The 26,512-nt window shown below is 42.4% G+C and overlaps 1 protein-coding gene across 1 annotated transcript in view; it reads right to left on the bottom strand.

Moving 5' to 3' along the window:
• Cap-H2 (Chromosome associated protein H2) overlaps window positions 1–26,512 on the bottom strand; it is a 120,492-nt gene that overhangs the window by 65,897 nt on the left and 28,083 nt on the right. The window contains exons 4-6 of the mRNA XM_080271590.1: window positions 18,239–18,476; window positions 4,706–4,867; window positions 4,393–4,493 (exon numbers count right to left, since the gene is read on the bottom strand). Coding sequence (XP_080127716.1) covers window positions 4,393–4,493; window positions 4,706–4,867; window positions 18,239–18,476 — 501 coding nt within the window. The remainder of the gene's footprint in view (window positions 1–4,392; window positions 4,494–4,705; window positions 4,868–18,238; window positions 18,477–26,512) is intronic.

Genomic DNA, 26,512 nt, shown 5'->3' with positions numbered 1-26,512 from the left:
ACCTATACACTAGTGTATGTACAGCACCCCTCCTAATTTTGGCTCTGTTTTCAGGTCAATTTGCCATATTCAGACATCAAAACACACATAGAAATATCCAAATTAATGCCAAACACCAAGGAAACAATGCATAAACAACAAACATCCACAAAAAACCTGAAGACGGTTGGAAAATCAATTATCTTTCAGTGACATGAGTGATAACTGATGCTGGGGGGGGGGGGAATTCACAGTCAAATATGCCACTGGCATTTGGTTATACTGACATAAATGGTATACCATCATCTTTGCTGGTTTCTATACTATAAGATTAGCAAATAAAAACACAGAAAACTGATGACTAAAATAGAAAAACTGCAGCGAGAATAAAATTAATGTTGTTCAAAGAGTAAAGCTTACCTTCATATAACTTCCAACCATCTAGTGCAAAATTTTGCCTGCACCTTGCAAGAACTAAGCATATGTCTAGAAGCAGAATTTCAAGTGTCTTCTCATGGATTTCACAGAATTTTGATAAAACCAACAGAATTCAAATAAATTGCCAAAAACTTTAAAAACTCACGTGTCAGTGATTTCAGCACGAAGGAGGGGAGGGACTGAGGGAGTGAAGGGGAAGCCGGGAAGCAGGGCTAGCAAGGCAGGGTGCATGGGAGGGTATGGAGGGGGGAGAAGTGAGGCTGTGGGCAGGATTTTCACCCTTCTGTCACATGGCGGACGGGTGCTTTCCCCTAACTTGTGATTAACGGTCTGTCTTACATGCGCGGTGGCAGTTGGGAAAGACCAATCCCAGTGGCCACGCAACTTTGGACATTCGGTAGGGATGCACATGGGCATTTTGACGCCGCTTGTGGGTTACAGTCGGTATTACTCAGGTGCTGGAGGTTCGTAGGGCGTGATTAGGCCAGCGAGAGACTTTGACCATTCAGTACAGGGGCTGATAGACATTCTAGCTCAGGTTGTGGGTTACAACCTATTTCCCACACACAGCTAGAGCCTAGTGGCCATGATACCAATTGTTTGAACACGTCGGCTGGCTGGCCAAAGTTCTCAAGGACTTTTATGTTTGGATAATTACAGGTAAATGGTTAATTAGAGCCATGGTCCAGTCTCTGGATAATGAACAGGTCCAGATACTGCACGTCCGGATAAACGAGGGATAGATAGATAGATACAATTAACTATGCAACAAGAAGATGGAAAAAAGGCAGAATATGAGAGGGTCGTGGAGGAGCGATCGAGTAAATATGGATTGGAGCAGATGGGAGATGTGGAAGGTGTGTGCAAGATATTCACGGAAGAAATCTGTGCAGCATGTGAGGTGGTATGTGGGGTGAAGAGAAGACGAAAGGGGGTGAAGGGAACAGCATGGTGGACTGAAGAGGTGTGAGAGGCTGTGGCACAAAAGAAGAAAGCATATAGTGAGTGGATGAGAAACAGGGGCATGGAAGAAGTTGAGACAGAAGAGAGAGTTATATGTAGAGAGGAAGAGAGAGGTAAAAAGATTAGTAAGAGAGAGTAAGAAGAGAGTGGATGAGGAATTTGGAAGGAATCTGAGTGTAAAGTGGAGTGAGTGTAAGAAAATGTTCTGGAAAGAGGTAAAGAGAGTTAGACAGGGTGCCAAAGAAGTTAGCTGGGGAGTGAAAGATAAAAATGGTAATTACTAGAGGAGAAGGGAGAAAAAGTGAGCAGACGGAGAGAACAATTTGGGTGCCAAAGAAGTTAGTTGGGGAAAGAGAGATAAAAATAGCAGATTACTAATGGAGAAGGGAGAAAAAGTGACCAGATGGAAAGAACACTTTAAGGTATTGCTGAACATAAAGAATGAAAGTACCACGAGTATAAGTGGCTGGGGAATGGCTGGGAGAAGGAGGGAGATGAGAAGACAGGAAGAAATCAGTAGGATGGAAGTTGTGGAAGCAATGAAGAAAGTTAAATTGGGGAAAGCCCCAGGAATTGATGGAGTGTGTGGTGAAATACTGAAGCATGGGGGAGAGATAGTAGTAGAATGGATGTGGAAGATGTGCAGATTGGCCTGGGAGGAAGGTAGAGTCCCAGATGATTGGAAGTCAGGTATAATTACAGTAATCCCTGTAATAACCGGACGCCCAATTCCCGGACACACCAATTTCCGAAAATTTTGGGCCTGGGCCTTCAGCCCCCCCCCCCCCCCCTACACGTAATTTGAAATGGGCACGGACGGCAAACAGCTGTGTTTGCACACAGCCCCTTCACCCCTTCCTTCCTTCCTTCCCCCTCCCCAGTTACCGCCTAACTACCATCGTGAGGAGAAGCTCATCGCAATGGCTGCCGCATGTGCTCATTTTTGTGAATAAACAGTGAATAAACTACAATACCTAGCCACAAGACCACATGGGAATTTACAGTGTTAAGAAATTAGAATTTAGAGTGTAAAGGATTAAGTGTGGCGTGCAAACTGGCGGCTGAAACTGGCGTGGTGCAATTAAGAACAGAATGTGCAGTGTTAAAAAGTTATAACTCACAGTGCAAAGAATTAAGTGCAGAACAACACTGGATTACTGTACGTGCTTCAAGAGCATTTCCACCACTGCCAGAGCCTTAGAGGAGGCAGCCATAGACCTGTTGTGAGTACCCTGTACTCTGCTAAAATTTTCCATACTCACTTCTAATTCCTCATTCTCTGGTTCCTTTTCATTTATTTCATGCTTTATGTCCATTATTGGTGTGAATACGGTCTGAAATAAGTGCTATGCATGTCCGGTAGGGAGTTATTTAGGTGGCTTTCAAAGACAGGCTGGGTTAGGGCCCACAGGTATCAGTCCAGGAGGCAGAGGCACAATATCCGGACAAAACCAATTCCCAGACATGCCTTTGGCTGTATCACGTCGGATATTAAAGGGATTACTGTATTCCCCAGTACAAAGGAAAAGGGGAAAAAGAAGTGTGTGGTAATCATAGGGGCATTTGTCTTCTTAGTGTAACAGGAAAAGTATATGGTTGGTTCCTTATTGACAGAGTTAGGGAAATAACAGAGGAATTAGTTGGAGAAGAACAGGGAGGTTTTAGGAAGGGAACAGGTTGTGTAGATCCGATATTCATTCTTTGAGCTTTAGTTAGTGGAAAAGTTTTTAGAGAAGAGAAAGAAGTTGTATGCGGCCTTCATGGATTTGGAGAAAGCATATGACAAGGTGGATAGACAAGGATTGTGGAAAGTATTAAGAATATATGGAGTAGATAGGAAGTTGCTGAATGCCTTAAAGAGCATGTATGAGGGTGCTGAGGCTGCAGTACATGTGGATATTGAACTGAGTGAATTTTTCTATTTGAAGCTTGGATTGAAACAGGGATGTGTCATGTCTCCATGGTTGTTCAGTCTGTACATGGATGAGGTTATAAAAGATATACAAGGTAGGGCAGTGGATGTTGGAGTGGCCCTAATGAGAGAGGGCAGTGTTTGGAAACTCCCTGTACTGTTGTGTGCAGGTGATACTGTGCTGTTAAGTGAAGACAAAGGGGAGCTGCAAGGCTTGGTGGATGAGTTTGGGAGAGTGTGTAAGAAATGGAATCTAAAGGTAATGTAGGGAAGAGTAAAGTGATGGTCTTTGAGAGAAGTGAAGTCAAAGAATGTACAGTGAGGTTGGAAGAGGAGGAAATGGAAAATGTGAGTGAGTTTAAGTACATGGGTAGTGTGACGAGTAAGGATGGAAGTTTAGAGGGTGAAGTGCTTGAAAGAGTACAACAAGGAAGAAAGGTTGCTGGTTCCTTGAAAGCAGTGATAAGAAACAGGGAAGTGTGCATGGAAGTGAAAAAGTTACTGCATGACAGTATTGTGATACCAACTCTAATGTATGGATGTGATGCTTGGACCTTGCTGGAGGGACAGAAGTCAAGAGTGAGGGCAGTGGAAATGAGTTATTTGAAAGGAGCATGTGGAGTCATATGGAGAGAGAGACTGACAAATGAGGAAGTGAAGGAGTGTTGTGGTGTGGATGTGGATGTGATAAGAAGCATTAGGAGAAATACACTGAGGTGGTTTGGTCATGTGGAGAGGATGGAGAGCAAGAGACTGACAAGGAGAGTGTATGTGAGTGAGGTGGAGGGGAGGAAGAGGGAGGGGGAGGCCAAGGATGAGATGGGGGGATGAAGTGGAGAGGTTTATGAGAGACAGGGGTGTGAGCTGGGAGCAGGGCAATGAAATGGCAAGGGACAGGGTGACATGGAGGCGATTTGTTTGTGGCCACCCCTTACAGGATTAAGGCGTCTGGCAATAGAGAGACAGATAGAACTATGCAACGTTATTTGGATTTCCAAAAGTGTTTAGTACTCCTCATAAACAGTGTTTTTATTCTTACATAATTACTAATACATCATTTTATGCAGGAGGACATAAAGAGTAATGAGCACAAGACTGACCGTCCATTGGGAAGGTCAATGATGGTTAAGTTATTGTCATTGGGAGGATCATCTTTACTCTTGTCTTTCTTCTCACTTCCCTCTTCCTCTTCCACACTCATCCTCTCCAGTTCTTCTCCCTCTTCACCTTTTCCCACAGGATCAAGGTCAGGAGGTGGTTCCACATCATCTTCCTCACCACCTGCAAATTAATTCTACATCAGCTGAATAACTTTACCACACTGGAAATGCAAGTTATTTCCTAAGCAAATACAACAGTTTGAGCATGACCTAGACCAACTTCACATCTGAAACTGTTACAACTTCCCAATACACAATTCACGGCATAAAACTGACCTGGTGGTTCCTCTGGCTGAGGCTCGGCAGGTGGCGACGCTAGTTCAGCAATGGGTGCCAAGGGCTCAGAACTAGTTGACTCCCTCTCCACTCTATCCTCTCCACTGCCCCTCTCATCATATTCCTTGTCTTTCTCACTCTTAAGGCAACAGAAACAGATACATCATCACCATCATCTTACCCTATCTTCCATTAACAAGGGTGGGGGTTAAGATCCATAAATAGCAAAACCAAAACATAATAGTAGTACTACTATGAAATGCCCAGTAACATGGGTCATGCATCCATTCACTCATCATTGAAGACTCCAGAATTCTCAGATCCAACCCCGCCACCTGAGGCTGTCCTACAGCTGCTGCTCATCTTGACAATATTTAATTTCTCATTACCATAACATTTTCATGATGTAATACACTGTAAGTATCAAACACCTGCCAAATTCATCAAAAAGACATTGCTGGATATCTGTGTAATGCCTGAATTACTTCAATCCACATAATATATACAGAAATTATTTGTATTTTGCAGTAAAGTACTATACAAAATCTCTCCTTACAAATATACAATGCATACGGTACATACAAAAATCGTATACATTAAATATATATATATATAGTATATGTATAGTAAAACCTCAATATAACAGACTTCAATAAACCGGAATTTTGCCTTCATCGGACTCAAGGAGCCTACCACACTAAATTCTTCTATATCAGGAAAAGTCACATAAAGCCAAAAGCAGTCTAGACTGCCTGACCTCAGTCCATCTTGGGCTGAGGATGGTGGAGGATGAGGATGTATGCGTAGGTTGTGGTGACCTTGATGATGGGTGTTGGATGTGTATTGGGTGGTTGTGGTGACCTTGATGATGGGTGTTGGCTGGGCATTGGGTGGTTGCCGTGACCTTGATGATAGGTGTCGGATGGGCACTGGGTGGTTGTCGTGACCTTGATGATAGGTGTCGGATGGGCATTGGGTGGTTGTCGTGACCTTGATGATGGGTGTTGAATGAGGATTGGGTGGTTGTTGTGACCCTGATGATGGGCATTGGAGTGGGTCAGGATCTTGAGGATGTACATTGCTGGATATGAGTTGGATAACAAGTAATAAACCAACGGTGCTATTGAAAAAACGAAGTTGGTGCAATCCTGACTACTGTCTAATATACTGGAAAATGTCCTGGTTAGCATGGGGATGTCCGGATGTCATTTTTTTCAGAATTTCACTTTTTCAGAATGGCCTGGGCCACAATTAGCCCATTACAGTCGGGTTTTACTGTATATATATATATATATTTTTGTGAGGAAGAAGGAACCAAAGGCCATGAGCCCGCAAAACTGTTCCTTCCAAGAGAAAAACAATATATATATATATATATATATATATATATATATATATATACATCATCATCATCATCATCCAATCCTACGTTGCACCACAAGGAGTGTAGGAGCCTGGGGCTAAGCAAGTTGGTCCTGACATTTTAGATGAGAATGACCTGCCTCACTCATCCCTGAGTGGCATTACATGAGCAATAAACCCCAACCACCCCCTGGATATAATTCTTCACCGGCTCAATCCGACTGGAGCGCCGTAATTACCCACTAAACCACCAGGCGCCAAAATTTGGTCATATGGTTACCACCTAGTGTATTAAATGGTTTCCCGGTGTACAGGAAACCATTGGCTTATCACTCAGTTGAGAATCACCCACAGGTAGAATGAAGAGGAAAGAATGAAGGAAAGAAAGACGGAAGAGGCAGTGTAAAGTCACCCGTAGGCAGAAGGATGAGGAATGAATGAAGGAAAGAAAGACAAAAGAGGATGGAAGGAAAGAAGGATGGTGGAGACGAAAGGGCAGACACCCGAAAGCAGCACTACATCAAGTGAGTGGATGGTGAGAGCCCCCACTTACCACAATATATATATATATATATATATATATATATATAGCAGCCAGAGACTTCGTAGGCTTGCCTTTGCTAATAAATATCTTAACCGGGGTGAGGAGCAATGGTTGTCAGTGTTGTGGTCTGATGAGGCAACGTTTAGTGTCACCTGTAACAGAGGAGCACGTGTGTACCGACGCAAAGGTAGTGACCCACTTGACCCACAGTATGTAGAAAGCACAGTTAAATATCCTGATTCACTCATGGTATGGGCTTGTTTTTCTGGTCAAGGTTTGGGGAAGCTTGTTGTGCTTCCCAAGAATCAGAGTGAATCAGGATGTTTACCTGGAGCTTCTGTGTGATCATTTACCAGACTCCTTCGAGCTAACAGGTGCACGAGTGTTTCAGCAGGATGGTGCACCTGCTCACAAGGCCAAATCAGTCACCAATTGGCTTCATGACTGCGAGGTATCATTCATGGAAGACTGGCCAGGAAATAGCCCAGACCTCAATCCGATTCAAAAACCTCTGGTACCTCGTAAAGAAGAGTCTCCGAGGAAAGGATGTAAGCTCTCTGCCTAAGCTGGAAGCCGCCATTTGTGACTCCTGGGAGAAAATACCCCTCCAGCACCTCAAGAGCTTCGCCCTTTCACTTCCAAGACGTCTCAGGTCCGTGAAGAAGCGTAAAGGATACCCTACGAGGCACTAAAGGTAAATAAAATGCATTATTTATATGTTTTTTCAATGTTGAAAGGTTTGTTTCGTAGGAGGGACGCAGGGCGCTCGATACTTCTGACGAGTACTGTATGTATGTGAATGCTGTTCTCATGTTTGCATGCAGAGTATACATGTTCCGTACCTTCTCATTGATGTGGTCAGCCGGACACCTAGGTCCTTCTCTCATTCTGATGTGTAGGGTTTTACTTCATAACTTATAATCCCAACCTGGTCTTTTTCCACTTTTTCTAAACTTGATTACATGACACTTGTCCACACTGAATTCCATTTGCCATGTATTACTCCATTCATGAAGTTTATTTCTTTACAAGAGTCTGTGTTAGTAATTCTCCTTTGTATTTTGGTGCCAGCACTGAATCTTGTGGAACTCTGCAAGTCACTTCCCTCCATGATGAGTAATTTTCCCTTAATACTGTTCTCATTTCCCTTTTCCTGAGAAAATCTTGCATCCTACAGGACAGTTTGCCTCAGATTCCTCCTTAATGATACAGTTTCCATAAAAGTTTTTGGTGTGGTACTCTGTCATATGCTTTCTTGAATCCAGATAGATACTGTCCACCCACCCTTCTCTTTCCAGTAATGTTTATGCAACTCTGTCATAGTAGCTTAGTAGGTTATTGACACATGATTCTCCCTTTCTAAAACCAAATTGCCTTTCTGTTTTCATATTGTGTTCTTCTAGATGGTTTACCCAAACTTTTCTTATCATCTTTTCCAGTATCTTACTTACAACACTGGTTAGTGATACTGATCAGCAGTTGAGTGGCTTTTGTCTATTCCCTTTCTTGAATAAGGAAACAATGTTTGCTTTCTTCCAAATATCAGGTAGTTTACCATAACCCAAGGATTCCTTGAATATTAAAGATAATCATCTACTTCTTTGCACATTCATGTAGCAACCAACATGAAATTTCATCAGGACCATTTGCTTTTCCTTTGTCTAATTTACTTAACTCCTCCTGTATTTCTTTTTCTGATATTTGTATGTCTGGTAATATGTGTGGGCATGAATGTTCCATGTCATCCCCCTCAAAATTATTTTCTATCTATCTATCTATCTACTGCCAGACGCCTTAATCCCTTAAGGGGTGGCCACTGGCCAAAAACAAATCGCCTCCATGTCGCCCTGTCCCCCACCATTTCACTGCCCTGCTCCCAGCTCAAAACCCCCTCTCTCTTATACCTCTCTACTCCATCCCTTCATCTCATCTTTGGCCTCACCCTGCCTCTCTCCCTCTCCACCTCACTCACATACCAGCCCTGAAAGTCTACAATTTATCTTACCAGCCACTGGCAAGTACTGAAAAAAAAATTTACCAGCCAAGAAAAATTTTTACTAACCAGAGGAAAATTAACAAATAATTAGTCAGCTTGCAAATTATTTACTGTAGCCCAGTTTGAAAATAAATTACAGATTTGATTGTATATAAACATAAATATGAAATTTGTATAAGGTGTTTATACATAACTGAATTCTGCATTTACTGAATTATGATAACAGGACATAATGTAGCTAAATAAAAGGGTTATACTTGGCGATTTAATTCAGCATTACGCAGTTCAATACGCTTCCTGCTCTTGCCATGGTAAACTGTTTTCTTTTTAAAAATCAGAGATCCAGTTATGAAATCCGTTTTCCTGGCTGCAGTTGGATTTTTCATGCAACTGGAACATTTCCTTTCGTTTTCGTTTTCATCATACATCTATCTATCTATCTATTGCCAGACGCCTCAATCCCGTTTTGGGTGGCCACAAACAAATCACCTCCAAGTCGCCCTGTCCCCCGCCATTTCACTGCCCTGCTCCCAATTCACACCCCCTCTCTCATATACCTCTCCACCCCATCCCTCCATCTCATCCTCGGCCTCCCCCTCCCTCTTCCCCCCTCCACCTCACTCACATACACTCTCTTCGTCAGTCGTTCACCCTCCATCCTCTCCACATGGCCAAACCACCCCAGTGTGTTCCTCATAACGCTTCCTATCACATCCACATCCACACCATATAAATTCTTTCTTCCAATCTGGAAGAAGTGTTCTCTGTGATGAGGAGTTTGACTGGAACGGGGAAGGTTTGGAGCCAGCAGATCCAATGTTTGGCCCTTGGCCTTTGATTGATGCTGCTACTGTGAGTGAGGCAATAGGCAGGATGAAGGTGGGGAAGGCAGAAGGTGTCTGGGTTGACTGCCAAAATGTTGAAGAACTCAGGAGATATAGGGGTGAGGTTAGTCACTGACCTGATAAATAGGATTATATATATGAGTGTGTTGTCCCAGACGATTGGCTGAAGAGTGTAACTGTAAATGTGTATAAAGGGAAGGGTGATGCCCTGGAAAGAGGAAATTATAGAGGTATAAAGCTTTTAGATCAGATAATGAAGGTAATGGAGAGAGTTTTAGAAGGTATGATTAGAGAAAGAGTGAATATTGATGAGATACAGTTCAGGTTTATGCCAGGTAGGGGGACCACTGATGCTATATTCAGTGTTCGACAGCTTCAGGAAAAATATATTGGTACGAGAAGGGATCTTTATTTTGTTTTTGTTGATTTGGAAAAGGCCTTTGACAGAGTCCCTAGAGACGTGGTGAAGTGGGCAATGAGAAAGCTTGTTTTGGAGGAGTGGCTGGTTAGGGTGGTTATGGCTATGTATGTGGGTGCTCGCACCCAGGTAAGATTGAATGGAGATTTGAGTGATGAGAGAAATAGGAAGAGAGGAGGGCAGGCACAGAAAAAGAATGATAAAGGCTAAGGAAGAAGTAGGCAGCACATCATCCACTCACTTGATGTAGTGCTGCCTACTTCTTCCTTAGCCTTTATCATTCTTTTTCTGTGCCTGCCCTCCTCTCTTCCTATTTCTCCCATCTCTCCTGTCACTTCTTATTGCTTATCTTTTCTTTACAGGTGGCTTTACATTGAGTGACAGGCTAAATGGTTTCCTGTAAGCCAGGAATCCATATAAAATGCTGGGTGGTAACCATATAACCAAACCACACGTGCTCCCTACGTGTCATCAAGTGGGTTGGTGGAGGTTAGTGCTCCTTCCTGTAAAACAAATAACTCAGAGTCAAATGGCCACCCCTAACGGGATTATGGCATCAGGCAATAGATAGATAGATAGATAATTTTCCGTGAATGTTGGTGTGCTTCAGGGGTCAGTTTTGAGTCCCATGTTGTTTATCATGGTACTTGAGGCCCTCTCACGTGATGTTAGAAACGGACTCCCGTGGGAGCTGTTGTATGCTGATGATTTGGTGTTGATTGCTGAGAATGAAAGGGAGGCGGACGAAAGGTTTAGGAAGTGGTGAGATGGAATGGGGCACAAGGGCTTAAGGGTAAATGCAGATAAAACAAAAATGATGATATCTAGGGTTGGTGGCAGTACTGTCAAAGATGAGGGAGAGTGGCCATGTGCAGTTTGCCACAAGGGCGTGAGATGTAATTCTATCTTGTGCAGTGTTTGTGATAAATGGGTGCACAAGAGATGTAGTAGTATCAGAGGTAGACTGCGAGATAATATTGATTTTATGTGTACGGCGTGTCAGGGAGAGCAGGTTGAGACTGTCAGGCATAAAAGGATTGAAATTGCTGGTGAATCTCTTGAGTGTGTGGAAGAGTTTTGTTATTTAGGAGACATGTTGTGTGCTGAAGGTGGGGCTGGAGCTAGCTCTGTGGCTAGAGTGAAAAGTGGCTGGAAGAAGTTCAGGGAGCTGTTGCCTCTTCTGACACTGAGAGGGCTCTCCTTATGTGCTAAGGGGTCTTTGTATGCAGCATGTGTTAGGAGTGTAATGCTGTATGGTAATAAGACCTGAGGAGTAAAGGAGGAGGATATTCGCAGGCTCAGGCATATAGAAATGACAATGATTAGGTGGATGTGTAGTGCTTCCCTGCGTGCAAGGTCCGGGGGGGCTGGGTTTACGATGGAAGAGTTGAGAGGTAGGATGGGACTGGATTGTATTGGTGTTGTAATGAGGAGAGGTAGATTGAGATGGTTTGGACATGTGGAGAGGATGGGGGATGATAATTGGGTGAGGAAGATGAGAAGTGTTAATATTGGGGGTGGGGTTATGAGGGGTAGACCGAGAAAGACATGGGACGAGGTCATTAAGTGTGACCTCAGGGTTAAGGGACTGAGCAGGGAGGCTGCAATGAATCATGCAGCGTGGAAAGCTGCCATCAGATGACCAAGGCCGACACATGCATGCATGTTGGAGCCTTTAAAAATGAAATGAAATGAAATTAATTATGCTTTTTTGAGGGAGGCAACGAAATTGACGTTGATGGCAAGGGTTTCATATGTTTCATGTTGGAAGCAAGCGACGCTTCTCCTTTTCGTCACCTGACTACGGCAACACTGACAATGCCATCAGCGAGTAAAAGACAGCGTTTAGCGACTGTTATGATGCCAAGCGGTTTTTAATAGAGCTGCCAGATTATTAATAATGATTTTATATATACATATATATTATTTTTTTTATCAAGATGTTTATTAATGTGAAGTAATGGTTAACCCGTCACATCCCGAGGTTTTCTGCACCTCCGACATCCCCCAGTCCCGAGGTATTTTCAAAATTTTTTTTTTTGGCTAAAACCTTCGCTTTTGGTGAGAAACATCGAAAATTCATAGAGAAATCGCTCACCTGAGGTTTAAAGTGCCCAATCCAGGTAGGAGTTCCTCCTTACCTGAGTGGGTTTTCTAACATGCTGGCACCAAAGAAAACGAGTTCTATGGGAGGGTAACTATTTTATCCACTCATAAACGGTATTTATTTATTTACTTGGTACGAATGTATATGTAGTATGACAGTATATTGGTTTTCAAGCAGTAATAAAGGCATTATAAGCATTGTTTCACTCACTAACTAATCACCATACCTAACCTATTTTTGCCACACTACCTGATCATTATTTCTGGCTGTTTCTTCTTCTAATGCTATGTAAACATTGTCCTCCACATTGTCATCGACATTGTCATCGACTGGGGAATCACTCTGGCCCTGAATAACTTTACTAGCCAGGTCACTGGTAACAGGTCCTTTGCCAAGACAATGGCGTGAGGGGGGGAGGGGGGAGGTTATGCAGTGTAAGGCATTGTCCCTGCTTGGTATCTTGTACAGGAATAGAGGAAGGTGTCCCGTGTATACACACGAAAAATCACGTGCGAAAATTGAAAATTGTGCAAATTAGCGACCTTGCAATTGCACAACGTACTGGTACGTCGCCGGGACTGGCAAATGCAAATCGTTGCAACATACCCATACGTCGTCGGGACGGGGCGGGTTAAAGAAACAATTTTTATTAAAATATGAGATAAAACTTCAACTCGCCACTGGTGAGTGAGAAACAATTTTTACCCACCACGTAATTAAATTACTCGCCATGGCGAGCAAAATACTCGTAACTTTCAGGCCTGCATACACCCTCCTCATTAGTCTCTCACTCTCCATCCTCTCCACGTGGCCAAACCACCTCAATGTGTTTCTCCTAACGCTTCCTATCACATCTACATCCACACCACAACGATCCTTCACTTCCTCATTTGTCAATCTGTCTCTCCATGTGACTCCATATGATCCTCTCAAATAACTCATTTCCACAGCTCTCACTCTTGACTCCTATCCTTCCAACAAGGTCCAAGTTTCACTTCCATACATTAGAGTTGGTATCACAATACTGTCATGTACTAACTTTTTCACTTCCATGCTCACTTCCCTGTTTCTTACCACTGCTTTCAAGGAACCAGCAACCTTTCTTTCTTGTTGTACCCTTTCAAGCACTTCACCCTCTAAACTTCCATCCTTACTCATCACACTACCCAAGTACTTAAACGTACTCGCATTTTCCATTTCCTTCTCATCCAACCTCACTGAACATTCACTGACTTCACTTCTCTCGAAGACCATAACTTTACTCTTCCCTACATTCACCTTTAGATTCCATTTCTTACATGCACTCTCCCAAACTCATCCACCAAGCCTTGCAGCTCCCCTTTGTCTTCACTTGACAACATGTATCATCTGTAAAACAACAGTACAGGGAGTTTCCAAACACTGCCCTCTCTCATTAGGGTCGTTCCAACATCCACTACCCTACCTTGTATCTCTTTTATAACCCTATCCATGTACAGACTGAACAACCATGCAGACATGACACATCCCTGTTTCAATCCAAGATTCAAACAGAAAAATTCACTCAGTTCAATATCCACACGCACTGCAGCCTCAGCACCCTCATACATGCTCTTCAAGGCATTCAACTTCCTACCTACTCCATATATTCTTAATACTTTCCACAATCCCTGTCTATCCACCTTGTCATATGCTTTCTCCGAATCCATGAAGGCCGCATACAACTTATTTCCCTTCTCCAAAAACTTTTCCACTAAAGATCTAAGACTGAATATCTGATCTACACAACCTCTTCCCTTTAAAACCTCCCTGTTCTTCTCCAACTAATTCCTCTGTTATATCCTTAACTCTGTCAATAAGTATCCTACCACATACTTCTCCTATTACACCAAGAAAACAAATGCCCCTATGATTACCACATACTTCTTTTTCCCCTTTTCCTTTGTACAGGGTAATCATTATACCTAAAATTCCAATCATCCAGGACTCTACCCTCCTCCCAGGCCAATCTACACATCTTCCACATCCATTCTACTACTATCTCTCCCCCATGCTTCAGCATTTTACCACACACTCCATCAATTCCTGGGGCTTTCCCCATTTTAACTTTCTTCATCGCTTCCACAACCTCCATCTTATTGATTTCTTCCTCTCCTCTCACCTCCCTCCATCTCCTAGCCACTTATACACGCATTAATTTCATCCTCTATGTTCAAGAAAGTGTCCTCTCCATCTACTCACTTTTCTCCCTTCTCCACTAGTAATCTATCATTTTTATCTTTCACTCCCCAACTAACTTCCGTAAAAACTGATTGGAAATTCTTATTTAGTGCTTCAAAATAGTTTCATTTGATCACTACTTTTATTTATGATGTCTTCCTCAAACTGTCTTAGGACTTCTCTCCTTATTCTTGTATAATCATTTCTTGCCTGTTTATAGTTGTTATATGCCCTCCCACTATTGTGTCTTCTGTATTTATTCCACAAGTCTCTCTTTTCTTTTGATTTATTACATTGTTTATTAAACCATTTCTTTATTTTCATTTCTGCTTCTTTGAGCTGAGGGATGTGATTTTGGACTCCTATTTCATAAAGTTCACAGAATTTTCTATATATAACATTTAAATCTTATCCTCTAAGCTCTTTTTCCCAATCTATTTCTATGAAGTATTTCTTTAGGTCATGATAGTTGCCCCTTTTTGGAGTTCAGGCTCTTTTTGTAACTTTCATTAATGTCAACTGTGTCATATGCAATCCTGAAGTTGCAATTTAATACTGCATGGTTGCTTTTGCTGAAAGGAGGGTGATACATTATACTGTCAATATCACTATCTTGCATAGTAAATATAATATCTAGTACTGATGGTACATCAAGTCCTCTTTTTCTGGTGCTTTCCTTTACATGCTGTGTTAGGAAAAACTCCTGCACAAGATTCAGTTGCTTTTGGTCCCAACATCTTTCCTGGCTTTTTATATCTATAGTATACCAGTTTATATTTGTATTGATATCTCCGGTTAACTTGATTCTTTAAGATTTCTCCTCCATTCTATTTATTAATGCTCTTAAACTCTGAATTGTACTCTCTGCCAGGTCTTCATATTCACCTCTTTCCCAAGTGTTTGATCTTGGTGGCATGTATAAATTTGCCACTGTTAATTCCACTCCTCCATCCTTCTTTCCTTCCATCCTCTTCTGTCTTTCCTTCATTCTTTCCTCGTCCCTCTGCCTACAGGTGACTTTACACTCCATCTTATGTCTTTCTTTCCTTCATTCTTTCCTCTTCCTTCTGCCTGTGGGTGACTCTACACTGAGTGACAAGCCAAATGGCTTCCTGTACACCAGGAAACCATTTACCATGCTGGGTGGTAACCATATAACCAGATTTTAGCACCTGGTGGTTTAGTGGGCAATTAAGGCACTCCAATTGGATTGAGCCAGTGAAGGTTTATATCCAAGGGATGGTTGGGGTCTACTGGTCACGTAATGCCACTCAGGGATGAGTGAGGCTAGTCACTCTCATCTTAAATGTCAGGACCAACTTGCCTTGCCCCAGGCTCCTACGCTCCTCATGGGGCAATGTAGGACTGAATGGTGATAATGATGAATTTCCATAATCATTCATCTCCAATAATTTAGATACCATTCCATCTACATTTGAGTACATCAACTTAAACCTCTTGTGTAAACACTTGTCATCACTTGGGTCTACTACCTGCCTCCTTTTTATTCCCTCCTGGTTATGTACCACTTTCGTACCTGCAATCCGATTACTTTGTAAAAAAAAAAAAAAAAAAAAAAAAAAAAAAAAAAAAGTATGCTTCTCTTCCTCTATCTTCCCTCATTATTTGCTTTTGCCTCCTCCCTCTTCTCTTTTAGGAATCTCAGTTCTTTCTGATCGTCAGTATGGGTTCCATCAGGGGCGCTCTATTGGTGATCTTCTCATTTGCCTTTCAGACTCCTGGTCATCTTCCTTTCAGGACTTTGGCGAAAGCTTTGCCATTGCACTTGATATCTCAGAGGTTTTCGATCAAGTCTGGCATAAATATTTAATTTCCAAATTGCCCTCTTACGGTTTCTATCTTTCTATCTGTGCCTACATCTATAGCTTCCTTTCTGGTAGTTCTTTAGCTGCTGTTGTAGATAGCCGCTGTTCTTCTCCTAGGTCTATCAACGATGGTGTTTGGTCCTCAGGGCTCTGTCTTATCACTAACTCTCTTCCTTTTATTCATCAGTGACCTTCTAAGCTGTACATCTAACCCTATCCACTCGTATGCTGATGATTCCACCCTTCACTTTTCCATTTGGTTCACACAACATCCATCTCAGCAGTTACTTCAACAAACAAGGGATGAGGCCATGGCACACCTAATGTCTGACTTGGCTTGTATCTCTGACTGGGGTAAAAGTAATCTTGTTGTTGTTAATGATCAAAGACTCAGTTCTTACACCTACCAACCCAACAAAATCTTCCACAGGAGTACCCACTAATGTTTAATAATATCCAGCTCAATCCTGCATCATCTTTAAACATACTTGGGGTTTCATTCTCTTGGGATTTATCTTGGAAAGATCATATTACATTTCTTGTAAAACCTGCTTCCAAAAGATTAAGTATGCTAAGCCGACTCTGTATCTTCTTTACTCCTGCACAGTTATTGACTTTATACACGGGCTTTATTCGCCCCTGTTTAGAGTACAACTCTCATGTGTGGGGAGGCTCCCCACGTACAGGTCTTTTCAACAAGGAGGAGTCAAAGGCTTTTCGTCTCATTAACTCCTCTTCCTAGCTCCCTTCAACCTCTGTCTCTTTGCCGCAGTGTTGTCTCTTTATCTCTTTTCTATTGTTACTTCAATGGTCACTGCTCCTTTGAACTGTCTGCTTGCATCCTGTCACCTCTACGACGGGCACAAAGCACCCATCTAGCAACAAACGCTCATCCCTCTCTAATGCATGAGTTAATTGTTACTCTCAGTCTTTCATTTATGCAACAGGTCAACTCTGGAACTGTCTCCCTTTGTTTGTATTTCCTACTTCCTGTGATCTCCAGTCTTTCAAACGCAGTGTGTCCAGGCATCTCGAAATGAACGGATCTTGAGTTTGGCTCTCTTTTGCATTGTTTTTGTTTTTTTCTTGGAAGGAAAGGTTTGTGGACTCCTGGCCTCTGGTTCCTTCTTCCTTGGGGGGAAAAAAAAAAAAAAAAAAAAAAAAAAAAAAAATGGAATGGCAAAGATTCACAGTCTATCAGGTGTAGGAGCATTCACGGAAAGCTCAGGTCTAAGCTCATGAACTAAAAGACCTTCACTATTCAAGTGCAAAATTACTTGCAAAGTCTTGCCAACAATCATAGGAGTCGAAGAATCAAACCGCAAAAATATCGATTCAGTTCTTCTCTCTTTCTTTCCTTTTCAACAGCCATAGCTCCAAAAGAAAAAGGCATACAAGAGCGTACTATACACCAAAATGTTGCTTGTCATGTGTAGATGTATTTTTTCATGTTTAGAAAAGTGTAAGGCTATGGTTTGTGAGTTACGACCTGAAAACCACATCGCAGTCACCCATGAGTCATTTTGCGCAATACTGGTTAGCTACAGCTCGCCTGCAGCTAAAGAATATACCAAAACATTTCTTTTCAGGGGAAGGCACCCTCGTTTTAGTCTCTCAGTGTGCTATGCATATAACAATCCAAACCTAACACTAGCTTTATGTATAATTTTACTTCCACAAAAAGATCATAAACTAGAAAACAAAAATTTTCTTCAAAAATTATTATTAAGAAGTAGGACAACTACTGCAAATAACAGAAGACTGAGAGGTGTGGCATTCCATGGTCGCCAACGTCTGCAGGGGCATGGCACTTAGGTAAGGTAAGGTAAGAAGTAGGAATGGCAAAAGTGCACAAGCAAGAGATGAAAACAGCATAGAAACACGAAAGCATTCAGGATGGGAGGAGATTTGGTGACTTATACCCATTCCTACATTCCACACTTTAGCCACAAACTTGTAGCTGATGGGATGCAGTAATGGGTGTAAGTCAAGAAATCTCCTCCCATCCTGAATGCTTTTGTTTCTGTGCTATTTTCATCTCTTATCTGTGCACTTCTGCCATTCCTACTTCTTAACAATCATTTTAGAAGAAATTTTTTGTTTTCTAGCATATATGCAGCAAGCAAATATGCGAAACTGTTGCCTTTAATGACTGTGGTAATGTATAAATAATCAAGTGTTATCTAACACTGAATGGCATGGTATAAGCTAACCTGTGGCAGTGAGTCTGGGGATGGGCTGAGGGCCATGTCCTTGCCAGCATGGCCATTGCGAAGGATCTCAGTTGGCACCTCCAAACACAACATGGCCTGTGGGGTGAGGTATGACCTGCTGAGTCTGAAGTCATCCTTGGCTCCAAATACCTCACTTCCTCGTACCTGCAGTGACACGCGCTTCTTTGCCTTCTCCCCTTCCTTCTCAACCAGGTGTAGTGGTGTTGCTGGCAGAAATCTGATAAAAAGAACACCAGCCCATAATCAGGTTTGACACTAAATTATACTCTGACACATGGATCTCTGAAAAATGAATACAATACCACACAGTGGATCCTCCTTATTTGCAGCTTAGGTATTTGCAGTTTTGGATATTCATGGGTTATTCACTACCTCATAATGCATTACTTAATATGTATTTTCAGATGTTAGAGGCTATGTTACAAAAGCATCTCAACACATACATTAACCCTCAAATGCCGGGCAAATTTTACCGCCGCCAGCCTCTCAGTAAGGACAATTTTACCAAAATTGCTTTTATTCAAACCTTAATATCTCCTAAAGTATAGCAGTTAGAGAAACAAATAAAAAACCATATTACTCAACAACTCCTCTTCTTGCAAATGAAAGCATCCCCAGGTCAGTAGGTGGTCTTCTTGATAAGCAGGGATGTAAAGAAGACAGGTGACTTGCGGCAAGTGAGTTGGGATGTGTCCGACCCATTGCGCCAGCCCAGACTTCGGGCTCAGCAGCCACACTCTGGCTAGCATTTGTAACAATGATTTCCCAGTAAGAGTGGTGCATCTGTAACACTGTCCGACCTCTCACCATGGAATTTTCCATTTTTAATAATCACTCTCCCCCAGTTTCCTTACTCACAGCTATGGTTATGAGTCGTCACCCAGTACATGTGGCTTGCATATAATGTATATGGGTGGGAGAAAGTGACCGACACAATTCTGTACTTACCCATTTTTTCCTCACTGTCTTACAACTCTGAACTCTGGAAACATTTTGAGACGAAATTTTCTTCTTTCCATTTCACTTTTTCCTCAGCTACCATGCACTAGTGTAATGAATAACTTAATCTAAACCACGAGGCAGATGTCTGTACTATTGGTTAGGCTTTTTGGCACATTTTCTTGGCATGAGGCTAATGCTTTTCTCACTAATTATGATATATCTTACTATGCGACTGGCACTTCAGATCACATGTACAAAGCATATCACTTATTTTGCACACACACACACACACTTGTTGAGCTTTAACTCAAGAGTGATTGAAGTGTTACAGGAGAGAGACAGCTGGGTGGATTGTGTGTATCTAGATCTGGAGAAAGCCTTTGACAAGGTACCCCACAAGCGACTAATGTGGAAATTGGAACACATAGGAGGACTGAAGGGGAACCTCCTGGAGTGGATGTGTGACTTCTTGAGAGACAGACAAATGATGACAATAATAAAGGACAAGATGTCCGGATGGAGGGAAGTAACAAGTGGAGTCCCACAGGGCTCGGTGTTAGTGCAAGTAATGTTCCTGATTTATGTAAATGATATGGTAGAGGGACTGAACAGTTATGCAAGTCTATTTGCTGATAATGCAAAGATCTTGAGGAGAGTAGAAGTCAAGGAAGACTGTAAAACGCTGCAGGAAGACCTGAATAGGATCCAAGGTTGGAGCCAGATGTGGGAAATGAAAATCAATGCAAAAAAATGTAGGATATTGGAAATGGGTAAAAGTATCAAGAGGCCATCACTGAATTATATGATGGGTAATGAACCAGTCAAAAAAGTGAAAGAAGAGAAAGATTTGGGAGTGCTGGTCCAGGACAGTTTGTCATTGGAAAAACACATTAACAAGATAGTTAGAGAGACGTAAAATCTCTTGACTAACATACGAGTGGCATTCCATTACATGGATGAGGAAATGATGAAAAAATTGATAGTGGCCATGATCTGCCCCAGGTTGGAATATGCAGCAGTAGTGTGGTCCCCACACAAGAAGAAAGACGTAAATAAGATCGAGAGAATACAAAGAACAGCAACCAAGATGGTCCCCAGCCAGGCAGATCTGTCCTACGGAGAGAGGCTGGAAAAGCTGGACCTGCCTACACTAAAAGAAAGGAGAGAAGGGGGAGACATGATTACAGTGTTCAGGGCCATGATGGGAATAGATAAAACTGATAAAAATGATCTGTTTGTATGGGATGGGAGAGTAACAAGAGGACACAGAATGAAACTGAAAAAGCCAAGTTGTTTGAAAGATATCAAGAAATATAGATTTCCATATAGATGCATAGACCTGTGGAACTGCCTGGACAAAGAGATCGTCCAGTCTAAAAACTTAAACGAGTTCAAAGCAAAATCTGACTTGAGAAAAAGAGAAGGGACCCCACGAGCGTAGCTCATTTCCTGTATATCACAACTAGGTAAATACACACACACACACACACACAATTTTCTTCAGGTGCACATAAGTTTTTTTTGTAAGTAGTAGGGTAACTAGACACATTTACAACCACTTCATATCCACTTTGACTTAGGGGGGAGGGGGGAAATTATCTTTGTCACCTATTTACAAACATGCTCCTACACACCAGTGCTTAGAAATCACGTTCATGATGGTACATGAAGATGCACTCTGAGCAAAGTGCAATCTTGCACTCATAACAATGATAGGCTGTTTCCTTGCATGCAATGGGCCGACGTTTTGTTGTTGAACACACATGACAATGCCTGTACAGTGTACATTGCTCGCCCTGCAGGTGTTCAGCCCAGATTGACAAGATAATGCCTTCCCAGGTACTGTGCGCTGGCCAACCTATCAGCTGGTGGCACCTGGTGAACTTGCCTCCTTCTACTTGCAACCTCAACAGTTCCATACTTTTCAAGGTAACTGCAGTGCCAGTTCTTTCTCATGCTTGCGTAAGGAAAAACTCTTACCCACAACCTCCTTGTACAGGATGTAACTGTTGAGGATACAGATATATAATAACCCTCGTAACCTTCGTATACACTTAACAGTACCTAGAAGCTTACCATGTACACCGTATATATGCAAAACTTTCCAAAATCCTTCTCTGTCTACTTTGTCATATGCTTTTTCCAGATCCATAAATGCCATAGTCCTTCTCACAAGCCTACTCCACTATCGGTCTCATTGTAAATATTTGATCCACATCCTCTGCCACTCCTAAAGTCACCTGTTCATCACTCATTAGGCCTTCTGATATCTCTCTTCCTTTCTCTACGGTAATTCTTCCATATACCTTCCCTACAACACTTTACAGACTTGTGCCACAATAGTTCTTCCATTCATTTTGCTCACTTCAGTTTTTGTAGAGGGGCACAATCACTCCCTTCTTTCGCTCTACTTGCACAGTTTCACTCATCCATGTCTTCTTACCTATCTCCAACAAGTACTTCACTCCTCTCTCTCCACTACACTTAATCATCTCTGCATACACCTTGTCAACACCAGCTGCTTTCCTAGCCATTTCACAGCGTTCTTCACCTGCGCCAGTGTCACGTTTCCCCTCACTGAATTCCTTCTCTACACATCCCCCACACCAACCCTGTTTACAGCCACTCTGCTCTCTCCATTCCCATTCATCAGACTCTCAAAATATTCTCTCCAGCTGGTCCTTACTTCATCCCCATGGGTTAATAATCCACCACTTCCATCCTTCACACTTCCACAATTCTTTCTACTGTCACCTCTACATTTCCACACTTATTTCCAGAATAACTTCCTATTTTCAGAGTACATGTAATTTGCAATCATTTTTCTTCCCAGACCATCATTTACCTCATCCTTTTTTCCTCTTCACTAATCTCTTTACGTGCTTCTTGCTCTCAATATACAGTATTTAGTTCTTATTTCAACTGAACCCCTGTCCCATATCCACTCTCGCCATTTCTTCCTCTTTTCCTCCACTTCTCTCTTAAACTCTTCATCCCACCTTGTCGTACCTTTCTGTTTCATTGTTGCTCTTGCCACACCACACACCGCTTTAGCACTTCTAACTAAGCAATCCCTATATGCACTCCACAAGTTGTCCAGATCCATTTAATTCAAGGTCACTGATTCCAACTCTTCCTCTACTTTGGCCCTGTATTCATCTGCCATTTCTTTAATCCTCAGCTTCTTGACTTGCACTCTCTCCCTGACTGCTCCTCTCTTTTGGTCCACCTCACTCCCCTCAGCTTGATCTTGCATACTGCAATCATTTGATCTGACAAACCTCCACAACATCCTCTCACTGTCCTCATATCAGCAACACTTTCCAGCACCGATATGTCTAAGAGCATATAAACAATCAGGCTCCTTTCAACACGATCTCCATTCCCTCTGTACCAAGTATATTTATTTGCATCTTTATGTTTGAAGTAAGAATGACAGATGCACAACCTCCTTTCCTGACACGTGTCCTTCAGTCGCTTTCCATTATCATTTTCTCCTGGTACCCCATTGCTACCCATTATATAATTCACAAGACCAGTGACTATTCTCCGATTCATATCGCCCATTACAAACACTTTATAACTCCTGGGCATTTCTCCTACTACGACATCCAGCTCATCCCACAGCCTGTCTTTCTCTGTCTTACTCCTGTCCTCACACGGTGCATACCCTACAATCACTGCCACTTTCACTTTCTCAAACTTGAGCTTGACATACCTACATCTTGAGCTGACACAAGTTTAATCTCTCATTCCACTCGGCCACACTTCATCCATCACCAATGCAACTCCTTCCTTACATCTTCCTCGCCCATTCATGCCCAACCTTTCAAATTTCACACCCTCCCACTCTCCACTTCACACCCATTCATCTTTGTTACACACAATGCCATCACAGCATATCTTGCACTCTTGAATTTTTTTTTAACACATTCGCTACTTCCATTCTCTTGCTTTCCTGATTTACACCTCTCACATTCCACTTGGCCATTCAAACCAGCACATTTGGTTGGGGCCCTGGGCAGGTACTAGGCCCTCCAAGGCTCTCCGAAACGTCTGCCGTGATTTAGTGATTTTAGACAGGGGAATCTTAGAGACACTTAACCCGGCCAAAAACCCATTATCTGGTTAACAACGTTTTTGTTTTTAAAGGCTCCAACATGCTTGCGTGATAAATGGTCTCCTAGGTACAAGAAACCATCTGACTTGTCACACAGTGTAGAGATCCTATGGCAACACTACACTGTGTGAGTGGATGACAGGTGCCCCCACCTACCACATAACAACATTTAAAATAAGTCAGTCATATGCTGACAATGCAAAATATAGTACAAGTTGCAATATTTTTATTCAACTTAAAGATACGACAAACTTTTTTCACAACAAAAGAGTCAATACATTTCTGGGTCTATTCAACAACTTCAGTCTCACGCATTGCTTTTTTACTAACTTCCAAACCAGAGTGATGGTGTATGTGTGACATTATGCTGAACAGTTATTTTGTGATGGAATGTCCATTAGGAATCAAAACTGTAGGTAACAGCAAAACAGACATATGTGGCAGGTATCTGCCTTATGTTGGTCATCATCATCATCATCTAATCCTATGTTGCCCCATGAGAAGCGTAGGAACCCAGGGCTAGGCAAGTTGGTCCTGACATTAAGATGAGAGTGACCAGCCTTGCTAAACCCTGAGTGGCAATTCATTAGCAATAAACCCCAACTATCCCTTGGATATGGAAACCTGCACAGGCTCAATCAATTGGAGTGCCTAGTTACCCACTAAACCACCAGGTGCCATACTTCGGTTATATCATTACAACCCAGAAGAGTAACTGGTTTCCTAGTGTACAGGAAACCATTTGACTTGTCTCCCAGTGTAGAGTCACACATAGTCAGAAGGATAAGGAGAGAATGAAAGAAAAAAGGACAGAAGAGCGGGTGACTTTATGCTCCCTCTTCTGTCCTTTTTCCCTTCATTCTTTCCTCATTGGCAAGGTTGCCAATTCAGGGATTTTTCACCAGACAGGGGTTTTCACATGTATCTGGCACCAAATTTTCATGGTCACTAAAATAAAAGCAGAATTTATAAGGTGATTTTATGAACTATCTAATGAAACAACACAGCTTTCTAAAACATTCCACTGATTCCTTGAATGATCTATACATCAAGACACTCTTGACTCCTGTGAATTAGCAACTTGACATTGATGTCGCCTTGTGAGACAGCTTGTAACTACTGTGCAGCCATCTGTATTTTGTATTTTCCACCACAACAATCTAGTCAATTGGTGATCAACTATGGACATTCAAAACCTGTACTGAGGTTGGAAAACTGGAACACAGATGGGAAACCATGGATACTAGTACCGTACATAAAATCATGGCTGAAGAGGGATCACTGTACTGATGCCTATTTGTTCACTAAAACTATAAATGTAGGAATATGATTAAACCTACTTTCATTTTTACGTTTATTATTCTTGCTGAAGCAGCCCCAGGCTTATCAGAACATAAACCCAGTGGATTGTAGGCCACCATTCTTCTTACGGAGATAGGAAATTAAGGGACACTGTCTAACTGGACAGCAAAGCTGTCCAGTTCTACTGGATTGTACTGTGTTAAGGTGTAAGTCTAGAACATCTTAGTATGAAATGCATAACTGTCACCTGTGGTTTACAATTATTATTACAGTATTATCATCATCATCATCTAATCCTGTGCTGCCCCATGAGGAGAAGAGTAGCCCAGGGCAAGGCAAGTTGGTCCAGACATTTGAGATATGAGTGACCAGCCTCATTCATCCCTGAGTGGCATTATGTGACCAATAAACCCCAACCACCCCTTGGATATAAACCTACACAGGCTCAATCCAGCTGGAGCACCTTAACTGCCCACTAAACCACCAGGAGCCATAGTTTGGTTATATGGTTACCACCCAGCAGGGTAAATGGTTCCTGGTGTACAGGAAACCAACTGGCTTGTCACTCTGTGTAGAGTCGTCTGCAGAAAGAAGAGGAAAGAAAGAAAGAAAGAATGACAGAAGAGGAAGGAATGAAAGAGGGAAGGAAGAGAGGAAAGGACAGTCACACGCAAGCACCACTACAACGAGTGATTGCATGGTGAGTGCCCCACCTACCACATTACTACTACTACTACTATCAACTGCTACAGATATTATTATTATTATAATATTATCCATCCATCATCCAATCCTACATTGCCCCATGAGGAGCGTAGAAGCCCGGGGCTAGGCAGTTGGTCCTGACATTTAAGATGAGAGTGACAAGCCTCACTCATCCCTGAGTGGCATTATATGAGCAACCAACCCAAACCACCCCCTGGATATAAACCTTCACCGGTTCAATCCGATTGGAGCACAGTAATTACCCACTAAACCACCAGGCGCCAAAATTTGGTTATATGGTTACCATTCTTATCATTATTATTATTTATCCGGACCTCCTTTCCCACCCAAGGACAGGGTGAGGAGTAGCAATGACCAGACAGCACAAACTTGCCCAATCCAAATAGGCCACACTTCCATTCACTCATCATTCAAGCTACCGGAAACCTGGCTCTACCGGATACGCCAAAAACACACCACATTCTGCAGCTTCACACAAACGTATCCGACTGAGTCAATCCGGACGCTGCCACATTAAAATGGGGTGCCAAATCCCTGATCATGCACTTCTCCTCACAACATTCATCCAGCCAGCTCGATCTCTTGTCAGTTCCCTATCCTCACCGCCTTCCAAACCTCTCTTCCTCAGACCCTCATCCACCATATCTCTCCACCTTCTCCTTGGCCTACCTCGCCTCCTCCCTCCTTCAAATTCGCTCAGGTATACCTTTTTCACTACTCTATTATTATCCATTCTTTCCACATGACCATACCATCTCAGTACACTCTCTTCGATTCTGGTGTCCACCGACTTCCCCACTCCACACCTTTTACGAATAACATTATTTCGCATCCCATCCACCCTCTGTACTCCACATATCGTCCTCAGCAGTCCCACCTCCACTGCTCTTACTCTTGACTTTTCATTTTCATGCCACAACATAGTCTCACATTCATATATTAAAGTTGGCACTAACACTCCTTCGTGTAAGCCTCGTGCAGCTGCAACACTCAAGCCTCTGTTTCTTATCAAGGCCTTCATTGCACCAGCTACTTTTCTTCCTTGTGTCACTCTACTTTCAACTTCTTTTGCACATTTTCCTCTCTTTTCTATCACTGTACTCAAGTATTTGAACTCTCTCACCAATACCAGTCTCTCTCCATTCACTGTGACATCACACTGG

This window comes from Coenobita brevimanus, chromosome 46, assembly GCF_032717465.1.
Source record: "Coenobita brevimanus isolate Jiangsu-jjx chromosome 46, ASM3271746v2, whole genome shotgun sequence".
Lineage (NCBI taxonomy): Eukaryota > Metazoa > Arthropoda > Malacostraca > Decapoda > Coenobitidae > Coenobita > Coenobita brevimanus.
Note: the sequence above shows the minus strand (reverse complement) of the source record. Positions and strands in the feature narration are given on the sequence as shown.